The 14,344-nt window shown below is 46.6% G+C and overlaps 1 protein-coding gene across 1 annotated transcript in view; it reads right to left on the bottom strand.

Moving 5' to 3' along the window:
- The window catches only part of LOC111726766 (TBC1 domain family member 8-like), a 75,127-nt gene extending 68,370 nt beyond the window's left edge, over positions 1-6,757 (bottom strand). Inside the window, exon 1 of the mRNA XM_023515786.1 lies at positions 6,549-6,757. Within this exon, the coding sequence (XP_023371554.1) occupies positions 6,549-6,675 (127 nt within the window). The 5' untranslated portion in view covers positions 6,676-6,757. The remainder of the gene's footprint in view (positions 1-6,548) is intronic.
- Positions 6,758-14,344: the final 7,587 nt, after the last annotated feature.

Below are 14,344 nucleotides of genomic sequence, written 5' to 3'. Positions count from 1 at the left end.
TGGCATCAAAGCTCACAGCAACCTCCAACTCCTGGGCTCAAGTGAGTCTCCTGCCTCCCAAGTAGCTGGGACCACAGGCGCCAGCCACAACGTCTGGGTATTTTTTGGTTGCAGCCATCACTGTTGTTTGGTGGGCCCAGGCTACATTCGAACCCACCACCTTAGGTGTATGTGGCTGGCGCCTTAGCCACTTGAGCCACAGGCACTGAGCCAGTATTGCACTTTCTAATAGAGAAATGAAAGTTTCTTAGAGCCCTCACCTCAGGGCAAACCTGTCTTTACTCCTTTATCTTCAGAAGCCCCCTGTTATTCAGTTTCTTCAAATGACACTTTGCTTTTCTTTTTTCAAACCTACTCGGTGCCAAGCACAATCAAGCTCTTGATATATACTGTTTATTTTAACTCTAATGCTTATTTAAATCAGAACCCTTGTACCTTGCTGGTGGGAATGAAAAATGGTACAGCAGCTGTGAAACACAGCTTCTAGCCCTCTAGAGTAAGGTTCATGATTGCCCCTGTCTTAAGGCTAAGTTGTAACAAGGCTCAGAGAAACTAGATAAAGTAGTCCAAGGCCTCTCAGCCCAGAGTGCTAACCAACAGACTTTTGACTCCAAAGTTTGTATTTTATACTCTTATCCACTATACTACACTTTTTCCCTCGCCCCTGTTTAGGCAATCAGCCCATCAGTACTGCAAATCCAATAACAGGAACAGGGACTTATGACAAACATTCCACAAAATAGAAAACATCAACAGTTTATTCAAATTATTACCTTTTGCTGTCAGCCTCTTTGGAAAAAAATTACAATATTATACAGGAATGCATATAAAACACTGAAGAATAAAACAAAATCCTTCAGAAGGCACATCTGGGTGGTGCTATGTGTTTTTTTTACTTTTTTCCCACTCACTTTTTTCTTACTCTGTGTCCTGGGTAGAATGTAATGCCTTCATGGCTCACAGCAACCTCAAACTCCTGGGCTCAAGCAATCCTCTTGCCTCAGCCTCCCAAGTAGCTGGGACTATAGGCGCCTGCCACAATGCCTGGCTTGTTTCTCCAGATTTTTTTGTTTGTTTGTTTTTGACAGAGTATCAAGCTGTCACCCTGGTAGAGTGCTGTGGCATCACAGCTCACAGCAACCTCCAATTCCTGGGCTCAAGTAATTCTCCTGCCTCTGCCTCCCAAGTAACTTGGACTACAGGCACCCGCCACAATGCCCAGCTATTTTTGGTTGCAGCCATCATTGTTGTTTGGCGGCCCGGGCTTGATTTGAACCTTCCAGCTCAGATGTATGAGGCTGGTGCCTTAGCTGCTTGTGCTACAGGCGCCAAACCTATTTTTCTGTTTTTAATAGAGATGGGCACTCGATCTTGCTCAGGTTGGTCTTGACTTCTAACATTCAGCTGCCTTAGCCGCCCAGAATGCCTGGATAATAGGCATGAGCCACCACACCCGGCTCAACTCACTTTTTTTAATCGACACATACATAATTATACGTATTATCATCCCTTAAAGATTTAATTGACAAATATGTAATTATACATATTTAGGGGGTACAACTGGATGTTTTGATAGAGATGTATAATGACCTAATCAAGGTCATGAGCATATCCCTCACTCCTGCATTTATCATTCCTTTGTGGTGAGAGCATTCAAAGCCCCCCTTATAGTTATTCTGTAATATACTTTACTGACAACCATAGTCACCTACTGTATAATAAAACACCAGAGGGCTCGGCGCCTGTGGCTCAAGCAGCTAAGGCGCCAGCCACATACACCTGAGCTGCCAGATTCAAATCCAGCCTGGGCCCACCAAACAAAAACGTTGGTCACAACCAAAATATAGCCAGGCATTGTGGCGGGCACCTGTAGTCCCAGCTACTTGGGAGGCAGAGGCAGGAGAATCGCTTGAATCCAGGAGTTGGAGGTTGCTGTGAGCCGTGCTGCCATAGCACTCTACCCAGGATGATAGCTTAAGGCTCTGTCTCAAAATAAATAAATAAATAAATGAAACACCAGAATTTGGGCGGTGCCTGTGGCTCAGTGAGTAGGGCACCAGCCCCATATACCAAGGGTGGTGGGCTCAAACACCGCCCCAGCCAAACTGCACCAAAAAAATAGCTGGGTGTTGTGGCGGGTGCCTGTAGTCCCAGCTACTGGGGAGGCTGAGGCACGAGAATCCCCTACGCCCAAGAGCTGGAGTTTGCTGTGAGCTGTGACGTCACAGCACTCTACCAAGGACCACAAAGTAAGACTCTGTCTCTTAAAAACAAAAAACAAAAAACATAACCACCAGAACTTATTCCCCTATCTAACTGTAATTTTGTACCTACTAAGGAACCTTTTCCCACCATCTTCTCCTCTTTTCCCTCCCTAATCTCTGGTAACCACCGTTCTACTCTCTACCTCAATGATATTAAGTATTTTCCTTTATCTTTCACATAGAGTGAGATCGTTCGGTGTTTGATCCCTTCTTTCACTTAACGTGATGGCTCTAGGCTTACCCATGTTGCCACAAATGACAGGATTTCATTCTTTTTATGACTGAATAGTACTCCATTGTGTACACACACCACATTTTCCTCCCCCATTTTTTTATTGTTAGACACTCTTTTATGAGATGATATAACATTCTATATTTTGGTTATTTAAAGAATGCTATAATACACACAACAGTGCAGGTAGCTCTTCAACTTACCGATTTCATTTCCTTTGGATATATACACGGTAGTGGGGCTGCTGGATTAGCTCTTTTGAGGAAGCTCTGTACTGTCTTCTGTAATATTTACGATCCCACCAACAGTGTTTAAGGGCTCCCTTTCCCCATATCCTCACCAACACTTGTCTTCCTTTGTCTGTTTGCTAACAGCCACTCACTGGAGTGAGGTGGTATCTCATAGTAATTCCGATCTGCATTTACTTCATCATTAGTGACCTTGAGCATTTTCCATATAACTGTTGGCATTTGCATATCTTCCTTCGGGAAGTGTCTATTAAAGTCTTTTTGGCCCATTTTTCAATCGTGTTATTAGTTTTTCTGCTGCTCAGTTAAGTTCCTTATGAACCCACTCATTTTAAGTGCTTCAGAGAACTGGGTTCTATCTGTGCACCGCCTCCCACATGGTAACTTCTCCACTCTTTGTTCCCCCAGAGCAGATTCAACTTTTATAAGAAATATTCCCATGGGCTAGAGACTGTATCAAAGTGAACACTGTATAATTTTACTTCCCCTCCAAGGTAGCAGAATCTCTTCCATCAGCAGAGCTTTGGAAACACTCTGAATACTGAACTCTGGCCACCCCATGTTCTAACATGAGAAAAAAGTGTCTATACCCCAATACTGCCCGGCTCACATCTGTGCCCATCTTCACTGGCCACCTGCAATGTCAGAGCCATGATCTTCACCCCTCAAAAGGAGCTATAAAAAAGGACAGGAGGAAAGGACTCTATTTCCCACCCTTCCCCCTCCAACTTTTCACAGTGGTCAAGACTGCCAGGTAAACGGGAAGCTGAGAGGTTCCAGGTAACCAGGAACAGGTCAGCCTCAATCCAAAAAGTTTTCCCATCCAATTTTTTTTTTTTTGCAGTTTTTGGCCAGGGCCGGGTATGAACGCGCCACCTCTGCTCTATAGGGCCAGCACCCTACTCCTTTCAGCCACAGGCGGCGCCCTTCCCATCCAACTTTTAAGAAAAAAGTGGGATCCATCATTCACACATGTATTCCTCTGTTTATTCATCCTAGAAATGTTTCCTATACATATATTATATGCTAGGCACCTTCACAGAACACAAAATGTAGTAGAGGAAAACAATGTAGAAAATACACAAGGATATCGTAATTATTAAAAAGTGAGAAAGAACTACAGAGAAAAATAAATCTGCAGATGTGTATAGGGAATGTATATGTGCGTAAAGTAGGAGGACAAATTATAATCCTCAAGGAAATAAAACTTTATACAGTAGAATCTCTGTGAACTGACCACACAAAGGATTGTAACAAACTGATTGACATATGCAGGTGGTTAACATAAGAAACTAGGCCTGCTGTCCTGATGCATACATGTGGTGCATGTCCGGTCTATGAAAGTTAGGTCAACTTACAGAGGCGTTCAACTATGAAGGTTCTACTGTATTTCTGAAGTTGGGCAGTTCAGATTACTTTAGCCACTAGACCTCATATGTTTACATTCTTATCTAATAGCAAATTCAGCAACATAATGATAGAGATACATTTTAATTTCTGCTTACAATTTATTTCCAGTCCCTCATAGGCCATTTCCGCTTGCTTCCTTCCAAACAAAAGTCTAGAACCAGCCAGCACGTTAGCCCCCACTATTTTCATAAATAAACCCAATCTAAATCTGAAACTCTTAAATAAATTGCTAAAAACCTCCCAAATTAGAATTTTACATTTTTAGAAAACTGCCACCAGCACAGAGCTGCCTTCTGTGTCCCGCTGGTCTTGACTTTCCAGCATTCCTAAGTGGCTCCATGAAGACCAGCCTGACAGTGGAATGGTAAGTTAGGGTTGCTCAATCAGCCCAGCCATGCCACTGTTTCCTGGCTAACTGCCTGAAGGTGAGGCATCCAGCTTCAGAGGAGATGTTAGCCTTTCACAGTCAACGGGGTCTCTAAGAAATAAAGCAAATGTCCTCTCTCTTTGTGTGGCCTTTTTTCCCTTTTATACTTTGATCTTGTTGCCCTTAAGAATAAGAAAATCCTGCACATTTCCCAGTAAGCCCAAATCAAAGTAAATACCTAAGCACACCACCAAAGCTACAGGTACAATGACAACATGAGATCTGCTGGATTTTGGATTGCATCTGGGAGGGGACCACATCATTTCGAGTTATTCACAAATTCTCCAGAAGACTGAAGCTCAACCATGAGCAGCTCCTTCCTCTGGGTCTGGACCCATCTCCCCTGCTAGATGGTGAATACCCTGAAGGCAGCAGGCCCTCTTCACCTGGCTTAGGAGTCTTTCCCAAAGCAGTTGCAGGGGAATATCCCAAGTGAATGAATGAAAGTGTCTGCTGGACAAACTGTCCTTTGTCTCACTTCATAAATCTTTATACCCTGTCCTCACTCCCCACTAGAGGAGACCATTTCTAGGCCAAGGACTTTAAGATACACTGCCCTGAAAAAAGGAAGGGACAAACCCCTCTCCAGGCCCCTCACCTTGAATGCCCTTCATAAGGTGCCACCAACTACCAGGTCCAGAGAGCCCAGTCACCACTGTGCTGCTCAGGAGCACAAGGGCCCACCAGCCTCCTGCTCCTACACTAACACTCAAAACAACTCCCGTACCAGGTGTCCACGCTGCCCTCTGCTCACTCAACACCTTACCTACCCCACTCCACCCAGAATGCTCAACTGCGCGCCACCCCTTCTATGCAGAATCTGGCTGACTCCCACCCACTCCTTGATCTCAGGGAAGTCCTCCCCCCTCTAACAACCCAACAACTAGCTTTATGGAGGTTAAAGTCCAACAAAGGCAATTCCCTCTGCACCTGTTCTGCCACTTTGGGGGATACTGATACATTTCCCACCAGATACCTCCTCAGCAAGGGCCTTCCCCACACTCTTCTTTTTCTGGAGAGCAAAAAAAGTCACCAACAACCAACGGAGGGACTCAATCTCAGTCCTTTGACCTCTCTGACCTCTGTCTTCTCAGGAGAACTAAGGCTGAGAGAGGAATATGTAAGGTCCTGTTCATTCAGATTCCAAAATAGGGAAATTTGATACAAGCTCCCTAGATAGAGCTGAAAATGGCTGATAAACTATCCCTTCACCGACCTGTTTAAACAGGTGTCTCAGCTAATGAAAGGTGGCCTCAATTTCAAACAGCTTTGGATCACAACTTTTAGGAGGGGGGAATGCTTTGTTTTTCATCAACTTCACAAGCCTGGTTTTTGGCCCTGTCATTCCTTGAAAGACACTGAAAGAAGGGGAAAAACTGACTTGCTCAATTTTGCTACTAAGATCAGGAGACCGGGATTCTCCTCCGGGCGCGGGAGCCGTCCGGGGCCCACACACCCAACGGTCCCTGATCGCTGCTGGGGTCTCGCGAGCTGCGCCCCGCCGTGGACCGGCCGCATATTCCCAGCCGCTACACCACCTGCAGCCTCAGGCGCATCCAGATGGTCGAGTCCAGGCTGGCCCAGGCGCATCCCGCTGTCACCTGGCCTCGCGTTCCTCTTGGGGCAGCCCGCTCCCTCCAGTGACTCTCCAGCCGGCATTTCTCTTTCGATTCCCAAAGCCAAATTTCTGGCCTCCAGGTGCTCACCTGGCCAGGCGGCGAAGGCATCTGCCTCGCCTGGGGAAATGCACCAGCCGGCGAGTCCCTCTGCCACCTCGACGGGAACTCTCCAGAGAAATACAGAAGAAAGGAAAACAAGCTCTAGGCAGGACAGTCCTGACCCCTCATTTCCCAAAAAATCACCACCACCTGCGACGCAGCACGGGGCTGGGGACCGTGGGCCCGGCGGGGAGAGAGGCCCGGGGCCCGGCCGCTCCGCCCGCCCACTCGCCCCGGCGCGCCCCTTACCGGTGAGGCGGCCGCCCCCCTCGCCGTGCCCGCGGCGCCGCTGCAGGATGAAGTAGCAGCTGCTCTTCTGGGTCACCCAGAGCTTCAGGGCGTTCTTCAGCAGCACCTCCTCGGGCTTCAGCCACATCGCGGCGGTCCGGCCGCGCCCGCGGGCCCCGGCTCACATCGCCCCGGCCACCGGCCGCGCCGGGCCGATCCCGCTCAAGAGGAGGCGGCAGTGGCGGCGGCGGCGGCGGCGGCGGCTGCGCGCAGGGACCGCAGCTCGATCAGTGCCCAGCGCTCAGAGAGCCGCGGGAGCGCAGCGGGCACTGCTCGCCCCGCTCACTCAGCGCAGCCCGCGCGTGGCCCCGCCCCGGCCCGCCCCCGCCGACCCGGCCCCGCCCCGCCGGCTCCCGCGACGCCTCCCGGGTTTCCGCGTCCCGGCCGCCCGGGCGCACAGTTCCGGAGCGGAGGGAGGAAGTCCGATCCCGCTGCCAGCTCCCCTCCCTCCCTCCACGCCGCGCTCGCGGGGCGCGCCGCGGCTCTGCTCCTTCCCCGCACCTCCGGGGAGGGCACAGGGGAGGGCCCCGGCGCTCCGCACCTCGTCCCGAGAGGCTGGGTAAGGACGCCGCGGGGAAAAGACCTCTTGTTCTCCAGCTCTAGGTAGCCCCACCGAGGGCGTTTATCTTGGGGGGAACAGAATGCATGCCCGCAAAGCCGAGTGCGTTTGGATTTAAAATAACAAAAACAAACTCTTCTTTACAAATAACCGAAAGATATCATAAACATTAAAAACAATTATGTCCGCATCGTTGAATGCTTAGCGCAGGGTTTGGAAGCTCTCACAAAAGGGATCCAGGGAAGCCGCGGAGAGGCAGCGATGTTGCGAGAACCTGAGGCAAGTCTCAGACCCCACTCAACACTCTAGACGTCGCTGGAGGGGCGTGGAAGGTGCCTACGTTACGGCCATCCGGGTGGGTTCCCTACCCAGAAATAAAACCAGTCACGTTTGTTCTGAGAGAAACTGAAAAAGCTGGAAATACAGAGGGGGCGACAGTGAAGGAAAGCTACCCGGAGAATGTGGAGGTGACATAGCTGACCTTGAGCAGGATCGGGGACCTCCGAGCCATCCCCGCGGGGCAGTTAGTCGTATCCTAAACCCTAGCAAAGGAGATAAAGGAAAACTCCATCAGAACATGCCTCGGGGTTTGACAAGGGGCTTTCTGGTAGAATGTGACTGTTAACTAGGACAGAACTAAAGAGTGAAGCAAAGTAACAACCCCCCTCCCCCACTCACACACACCCAGCGACGCCTAGGAAGTGAGTGAAGCGTCTTCAGGGAAGCCAAGCAACTTTTCGCCAAGGATCTAAAGAGATCAGTTCAAAAACCCTGATCAGACCTAGCATACAAGAACCCTATGGGAAGAAACGGATAGGAACACCCCCCGGGGGGGGGTTGGTGGTCTAGGACTGGCAGCACGCTGACAGATATCCTCTGCATGAAACTGAGGGAGGTAGTCAGCCATAACGGGGGAGGGGGAGGGTTGGGGTGCCCCAGAGAATAGTGGTCTGACGTCATAAGAACAAGAACATATTCCTTCCAGAAACATTTGCTGGCACCTCCTCCTCTCAGACAAACTGCCAGGTCCTGGAACTGCAGAGGTGGATGGCTGGGAGATGGGCATGCCCTGAAGAACCCACAGTTGGGAAAACAGACACAGACAAGTGTGGTGGGCCTCATAAAGGGAGCACGTCGGGGGCGGGCAGTGAGGATGCAGACTGCATGTCAGATAGTGGGGGAGGAAGACAGAGAAAGCCCACAGAACAGCTGTGGTTCCACCAGAACTTGAAAGTGAATATGGGTTTAACACAGGTCAAGTAGGAGACAGCATGTCTGATAAATGGGTCAGCATATGTAACACTGGTTTAGGACAGCCTCTGGAGGCCAACAGCCCTAGACTGAATATCATCACTGCTACTAGTTAGCCATGTAACCTTAAACCTTGAGCAACAAAAGCATGTCATAGAGCCTCAGTTGACTCAACTATAAAACTGGGATAGGCTCAGTGCCTGTGGCTCAAGTGGCTAAGGCACCAGCCACATACACCTAAGGTGGCAGGTTCGAATTCAGCCCAGGCCCACCAAACAACAATGATGGCTGCAACCAAAAAGTAGCTGGGCATTGTGGCAGGCACCTGTGGTCCCAGCTACTTGGGAGGCTGAGGCAGGAGACTTGCTTAAGCCCAGGAGTTGGAGGTTGCTGTGAGCTGAAATGCCACAGCACTCTATACAGGGGGATAGCTTGAGGCTCTGTCTCCAAAAAAATTAATTAATTAATTAATTTAATTTAATTTAATTGGGATGAATAGTTCCCTTATAGGAACTGTCCAGGGCAGGGGTCCTCAAACTTTTTAAAGAGGGGGCCAGTTCACTGTCCCTCAGACCATTGGAAGGCCAGACTGCAGGCCAGGGGACAAGTTGGCTACTAAGCAGGACCGGCAGTGGTGGCAAAAACACCTGGCAGGCTGGATAAATGTCCTAGGCAGGCCACATGTGGCCCCGCTGGCCGTAGTTTGAGGATGCCTGGTCCAGGGTATATTACACTGAGGGTACCAAAAAAATGTATACACATTTCCTTTCTTAAGAAAGGAAACAACTATATTAAAATTATATACCAATAATTTTTTTTATCTTACATAGTTTATCTTGTATCTCTTGTAATTGTTTATGACTTGAGCGTTACAATAATAACACATTTGTTCCCTTTCCTAAAATGTGTATACATGTTTTTGGCACCCTCTGTATTTAAGCACTTGGAACAGGGGTTGTATATGCAGGTGTCCAACCCATAGCCTGAGGGCCATGAATGTGGCCCAACACAAAATCATAAACTTACTTAAAACATTATGAGATTCTTTGCTGGAACTCAATTGCATGGTTCTCAAGCATGAACTTTGTAGACGACAATATGTTGTCACAATGTCATGTAAAACAAACATATGTACACGCACACTTTTTGTATTCATATGTGGCTTCAGTTTTACAGCAGCGTGTGGTGTACAGTGTTATCTTCCAAGCACAGACAGTCGAATTGACAGCACAGACATTACAAGAGCTCATGGTGACTTGGCAAGGCAGTGATTATCAATAACATTTCAACCTACCATTGCAACGTTCAGCATTTAATGTTATTCAGAAATCAGGTGAGCATTCTTAGTTGATTAAGATGCTTCCACAGCTACATGACCCATCACACATCAACCACCGTGCTTTACAATCATCCTCCACTTCGCCCCACATCAGCAGCCAAGACATGGAAGGGCCCAAACTTTGCTTTTGTTTTCTTATCAATTAGTTTTCCTTATAAAAGTAAATATGCTCAGCACCTGTGGCTCAAGTGGCTAAGGCACCAGCCACATACACCCAAGGTGGCGGGTTTGAATCCAGCCCAGGCCCACCAAACAACAATGATGGCTGCAACCAAATAAAGTAGCCAGGCATTGTGGTGGATGCCTGTGGTCCCAGCTACTTGGGAGGCAGAGGCAGGAAAATATCTTGAGCCCAGGAGTTGGAGGTTGCTGTGAGCTGTGATGCCACGGCACTCTACCCAGGGCAACAGCTTGAGGCTCTGTCTATAAAATAAAATAAAAGTAAATATAGTCCCTTATCTATTATATTTTTTTAAATCTAAGCATAGCTTCTACAATGTCTCAAAACTAAAGAGGACATCAAAAAAGAAGAATTACTGATGAAGATGAAAATGAAAGATTCAGTGAAAAGTGGACAGATGACTACATTTTTGTCAAGGCAAATAATAAGGCACTCTAGTTAATTTGTAGGGAATTTGTGCAAGTTTTCAAACACTGTAATTTGAACAGGCATAATGTGCAAAAACATGCTGCCAAATGCAATGTATGTAAAGGATTGTGTCATTAAGAATAAAATATCAGATCAAAAAAAAGTCTATCTTACCAACAAAAAAATTTCTTAAAGTTACAACCTAGACAAATCCTCTTGTAAAAGCTAGCTATGTGGTAGCATATTTAATATCAAAACAAAACCATTTACTGGTGGTGAGTTTATTAAGCACTGTACAGAAAGGATGGCAGATAAAATTTGCCCTGAAAAAATAAGGCGAATATTTCTAAAAATCACTTTGTCTCACCAGACTATAGCCAGGTGAATTGAAGAAATTGGGAAATCTACTGAAAGAAGTTTGGAAAATGAAGTTGCTAATTTCACAGCGTATGCTTTGGTGATAGATGACAGCACTGATGCTACAGATACAGTTCAACTTGCCATTTTTATTAGAGGTTTGCACATGGACTTTATGGCCACCCTGTATAATGTCACTGAAGAAATGGCTTCCTTAGTGCCAATAAAAGGCACTACTAAATCAAGAGATTTATACAAAGTGTCTTAGTACCCGTAGCTCAATGGTTAGGGTACCGGCCATATAAACCAAGGCTGGTGGGTTTGAACCTGGCCCAGGCCTGCTAAACAATAACAACTGCAACAAAAAATAGCTGGGTGTTGTGGCAGATGCCTATAGTCCCCCCTACTTGGGAGGCTGAGGCAAGAGAATCGCTTAATTGGCTCAGCACCTGTAGCTCAGGGAGTAGGGTGCCAGCCACATACACTGAAGCTAGAGGGTTCAAGCCCAGCCTGGGCCTGCTAAAACAACAATGACAACTGCAACCAAAAAATAACCGGGTGTTGTGGTGGGCGCCTGTAGTCCCAGCTACTTGGGAGGCTAAGGCAAGAGAATCACTTAAGCCCAAGTGTTTGAGGTTGCTCCTAGCTGTGATGCCACGGCCCTCTACCAAGGCTGACATAGTGAGACTGTCCAAAAAAAAAAAAAAGAGAGAGAGATTTATACAAAAACAGAAAAAATGTTAAAGTGCTTTTCTTTCTTGTTTTTTTTTTTTTTTTCAGTTTTTGGCTGGGGCTGGGTTTGAACCCACCACCTCCAGCATATGGGGCTGGAGCCCTACTCCTCTGAGCTACAGGCACTGCCCTAAAGTGCTTTTCTTTATCCATTGCCAACATACCTAGTATAGTTTACTGATGGTGCCCTGGCAACAGTAAGTAAAAAAGGGGGACTTATGAAATTAATAGAAGATGGTGATGCAATTGCCACCCAAAACTCATGTTTGATGAAGTATGTCATAGAACATGAGGGAAATTTATGCACAGAAGCTTTAGAAATAGATAATGTGAAGCAAATGGTCTGTGAGTTTCATAAGAGCCAAGGAACTGAATCATCACCAGTTCTAGGAATTCCTCCTTCAAAGTATTGATGCTGGCTATGGTGACATCATTTACTTTTTGGATGACGGTTAAGTACAGGCCAAATGCTGAAAAGATTTTTTTTTTTATTGAAGTTTTTGGCCGGGGCTGAGTTTGAACCCACCACCTCCAGCATATGGTCTGGCGCCCTACTCCTTTGAGCCACAGGTGCTGCCCCCTCCCCCCATGTTGAAAAGATTTTATAATTTGTGACATGTTATCAAGTCGTTTATGGTATCAAAAACCAAATATGTGGTGATGTCTGTACCTCAGTGGGTAGGGCGCTGGCCACATACACCAAGGCTGGTGGGTTTGAGCACAGCCCAGGCCTACAAAACAACAATGACAACTGCAACAAAAAAAAGCTGGGCATTGTGGCAGGTACCTGTAGTCCCAGCTACTTGGGAGGTTGAGGCAAGAGAATCGCTTAAACCCAAGAGTTTGAGGTTGCTGTGAGGTATGACACCACGGCACTCTACCAAGGGTGACATAGTGAGACTCTGTCTCAAAAAAAAAAAAAAAAAATTGTGCCAGAACTGGATGATGAAAATTGGTTTGCAAATTTAGCAATTTTAGTGGATTTAACCACTCATTTAAATGAGTTAAATGTGTCTTCAAGGTGAAAACTAACATCAATACAATGCTTCAAACCATAACGCCTTCCATATGAAACTGAAATTATGGCAAGCTCAAATCAAGGCAAACAGTTTTGTACATTTCAGCATCTTAGCTAAACACAGTCCTGTAAACAGCAAAAAATGTGTAGGCTTGCTTTTTTATTTGAAAGTAGATTTTTGAAGAATTTAAAAGTAGATTTCAAGATTTCTAGGAGAAAAATATGTGTTTGGTGCATTTACAACTTCATTTTCAGTTGACAGAAATATGTTACCTGCCAATTTTCAAATGGAATGCAGACAGCTGCAATCTCACATTCAACTTAAAGAAAAATTTGATCACGTCTTTTTACTGGTCCTATCTTCCCAGAGAAAAATATCCCTCACTTCACAATCACGCCTTATTCATGTCATTGCTTTTTGGCAGCACCGACATTTGTGAGCAACTATTTTTAAAAATGTAGCACATTAAGAGTAAAATTAGGCTCTGTGCCTGTGGCTCAAACTGCTAAGGCACCAGCCACACACACCTGAGCTGGCAGGTTCGAATCCAGCCCGGGCCCGCCAAACAACAATGTTGGCTGCAACCAAAAAATAGCTGGGCGTTGTGGCAGGCGCCTGTAGTCCCAGCTACTTGGGAGGTGAAGGCAGGAGACTCACTTGAGCCCAGGAGTTGGAGGTTGCTGTGAGCTGTAGCAACTCTACCCAGGGGGACAGCTTGAGGCTCTGTCTCAAAAAAAAAAAAAAGTGTAAAATTAGAACAAAAATATCTAATGAGCACCTTGAGAACCTCACTGAGAATTGCAACTACTTCCATCGAACCAGATATTGATGCATTAGTTTCTCAAATATAGCGTCAAATATCCCACTAGTTTCATGCTGCCCACTTTCCTTCTATAACAAAAAATATCAAAAAAGGGTTTTATTACTTAGATATGTGCATTTTCTATATTAGTAATCACAAACTTGGGACCTGCTCAATGATTTAAAAAAACTCTGAATGACCACTGCATAATTAGGATTAGCATATGAGGATTTCCTTGCTTCTCTGTGGTGGCAGATATCACAAAATGATGCATGGACCTTTTTTTGTTCACTAGCTTTCATTAGTGTTTGTGTGTTTAAGGTGTGACCCAAGACAACTCTTCTGTCAGTGTGGCCCAGAGAAGCCAAAAGGTTGGACATCAGCTTTTACTAGTAACTGTACAAAAACTTCTGAAACTGTCCACATACATGCTCACCCATATTTTTTTTTTTTTTTTTGAGACAGAACCTCAAGCTGTCCCCCTGGGTAGAGTGCTGTGGCATCACAACTCACAGCAACCTCTAACTCTTGGGCTCATGCGAGTCTCCTGCCTCAGCCTCCCAAGTAGCTGGGACCACAGGTGCCCACCACAGTGCCTGGCTATTTTTTGGTTGCAGCCGTCACTGTTTGGCGGGCCTGGGCCGGATTCGAACCTGCCACCTTAGGTGTATGTGGCTGGTGCCTAGCCACTTGAGCCACAGGCGCCAAGCCCTCACCCATATTTTAAACATTTTTTTTTTTTTTGAGCCGGAGTCTCACTTGGTTGCCCTCAGTACAGTCCCATGGCAACCTCAGACTCTTGGGTCTTGGGCTCAAGTGATCCTTTTGCCTCAGCCTCCCGAGTAACTAGGACTACAGGTGCCTGCCATAATGCTCAGCTAGTGGTTGACATGGTCTCAAACTCCTGAGCTCAGCAATCCACCCACCTCAGCATCCCACATATTTTAAACTTTTTTTTTTTTTTGGCTGGGGCTGGGTTTTAACCTGCCACCTCCGGCTTATGGGGCCAGCGCCCTACCCTTTTGAGCCACAGGCGCCACCCCATTTTAAACATTTTTAAGCTCTTATTTGCCAAATATTAAATAGGACAGACTCAGGGAAAGGGGTAT

Source organism: Otolemur garnettii, unplaced genomic scaffold, assembly GCF_000181295.1.
Source record: "Otolemur garnettii isolate 467f Iridium unplaced genomic scaffold, OtoGar3 scaffold00079, whole genome shotgun sequence".
Classification (NCBI taxonomy): domain Eukaryota; kingdom Metazoa; phylum Chordata; class Mammalia; order Primates; family Galagidae; genus Otolemur; species Otolemur garnettii.
This window is presented reverse-complemented; position numbering and strand designations above follow the sequence as displayed.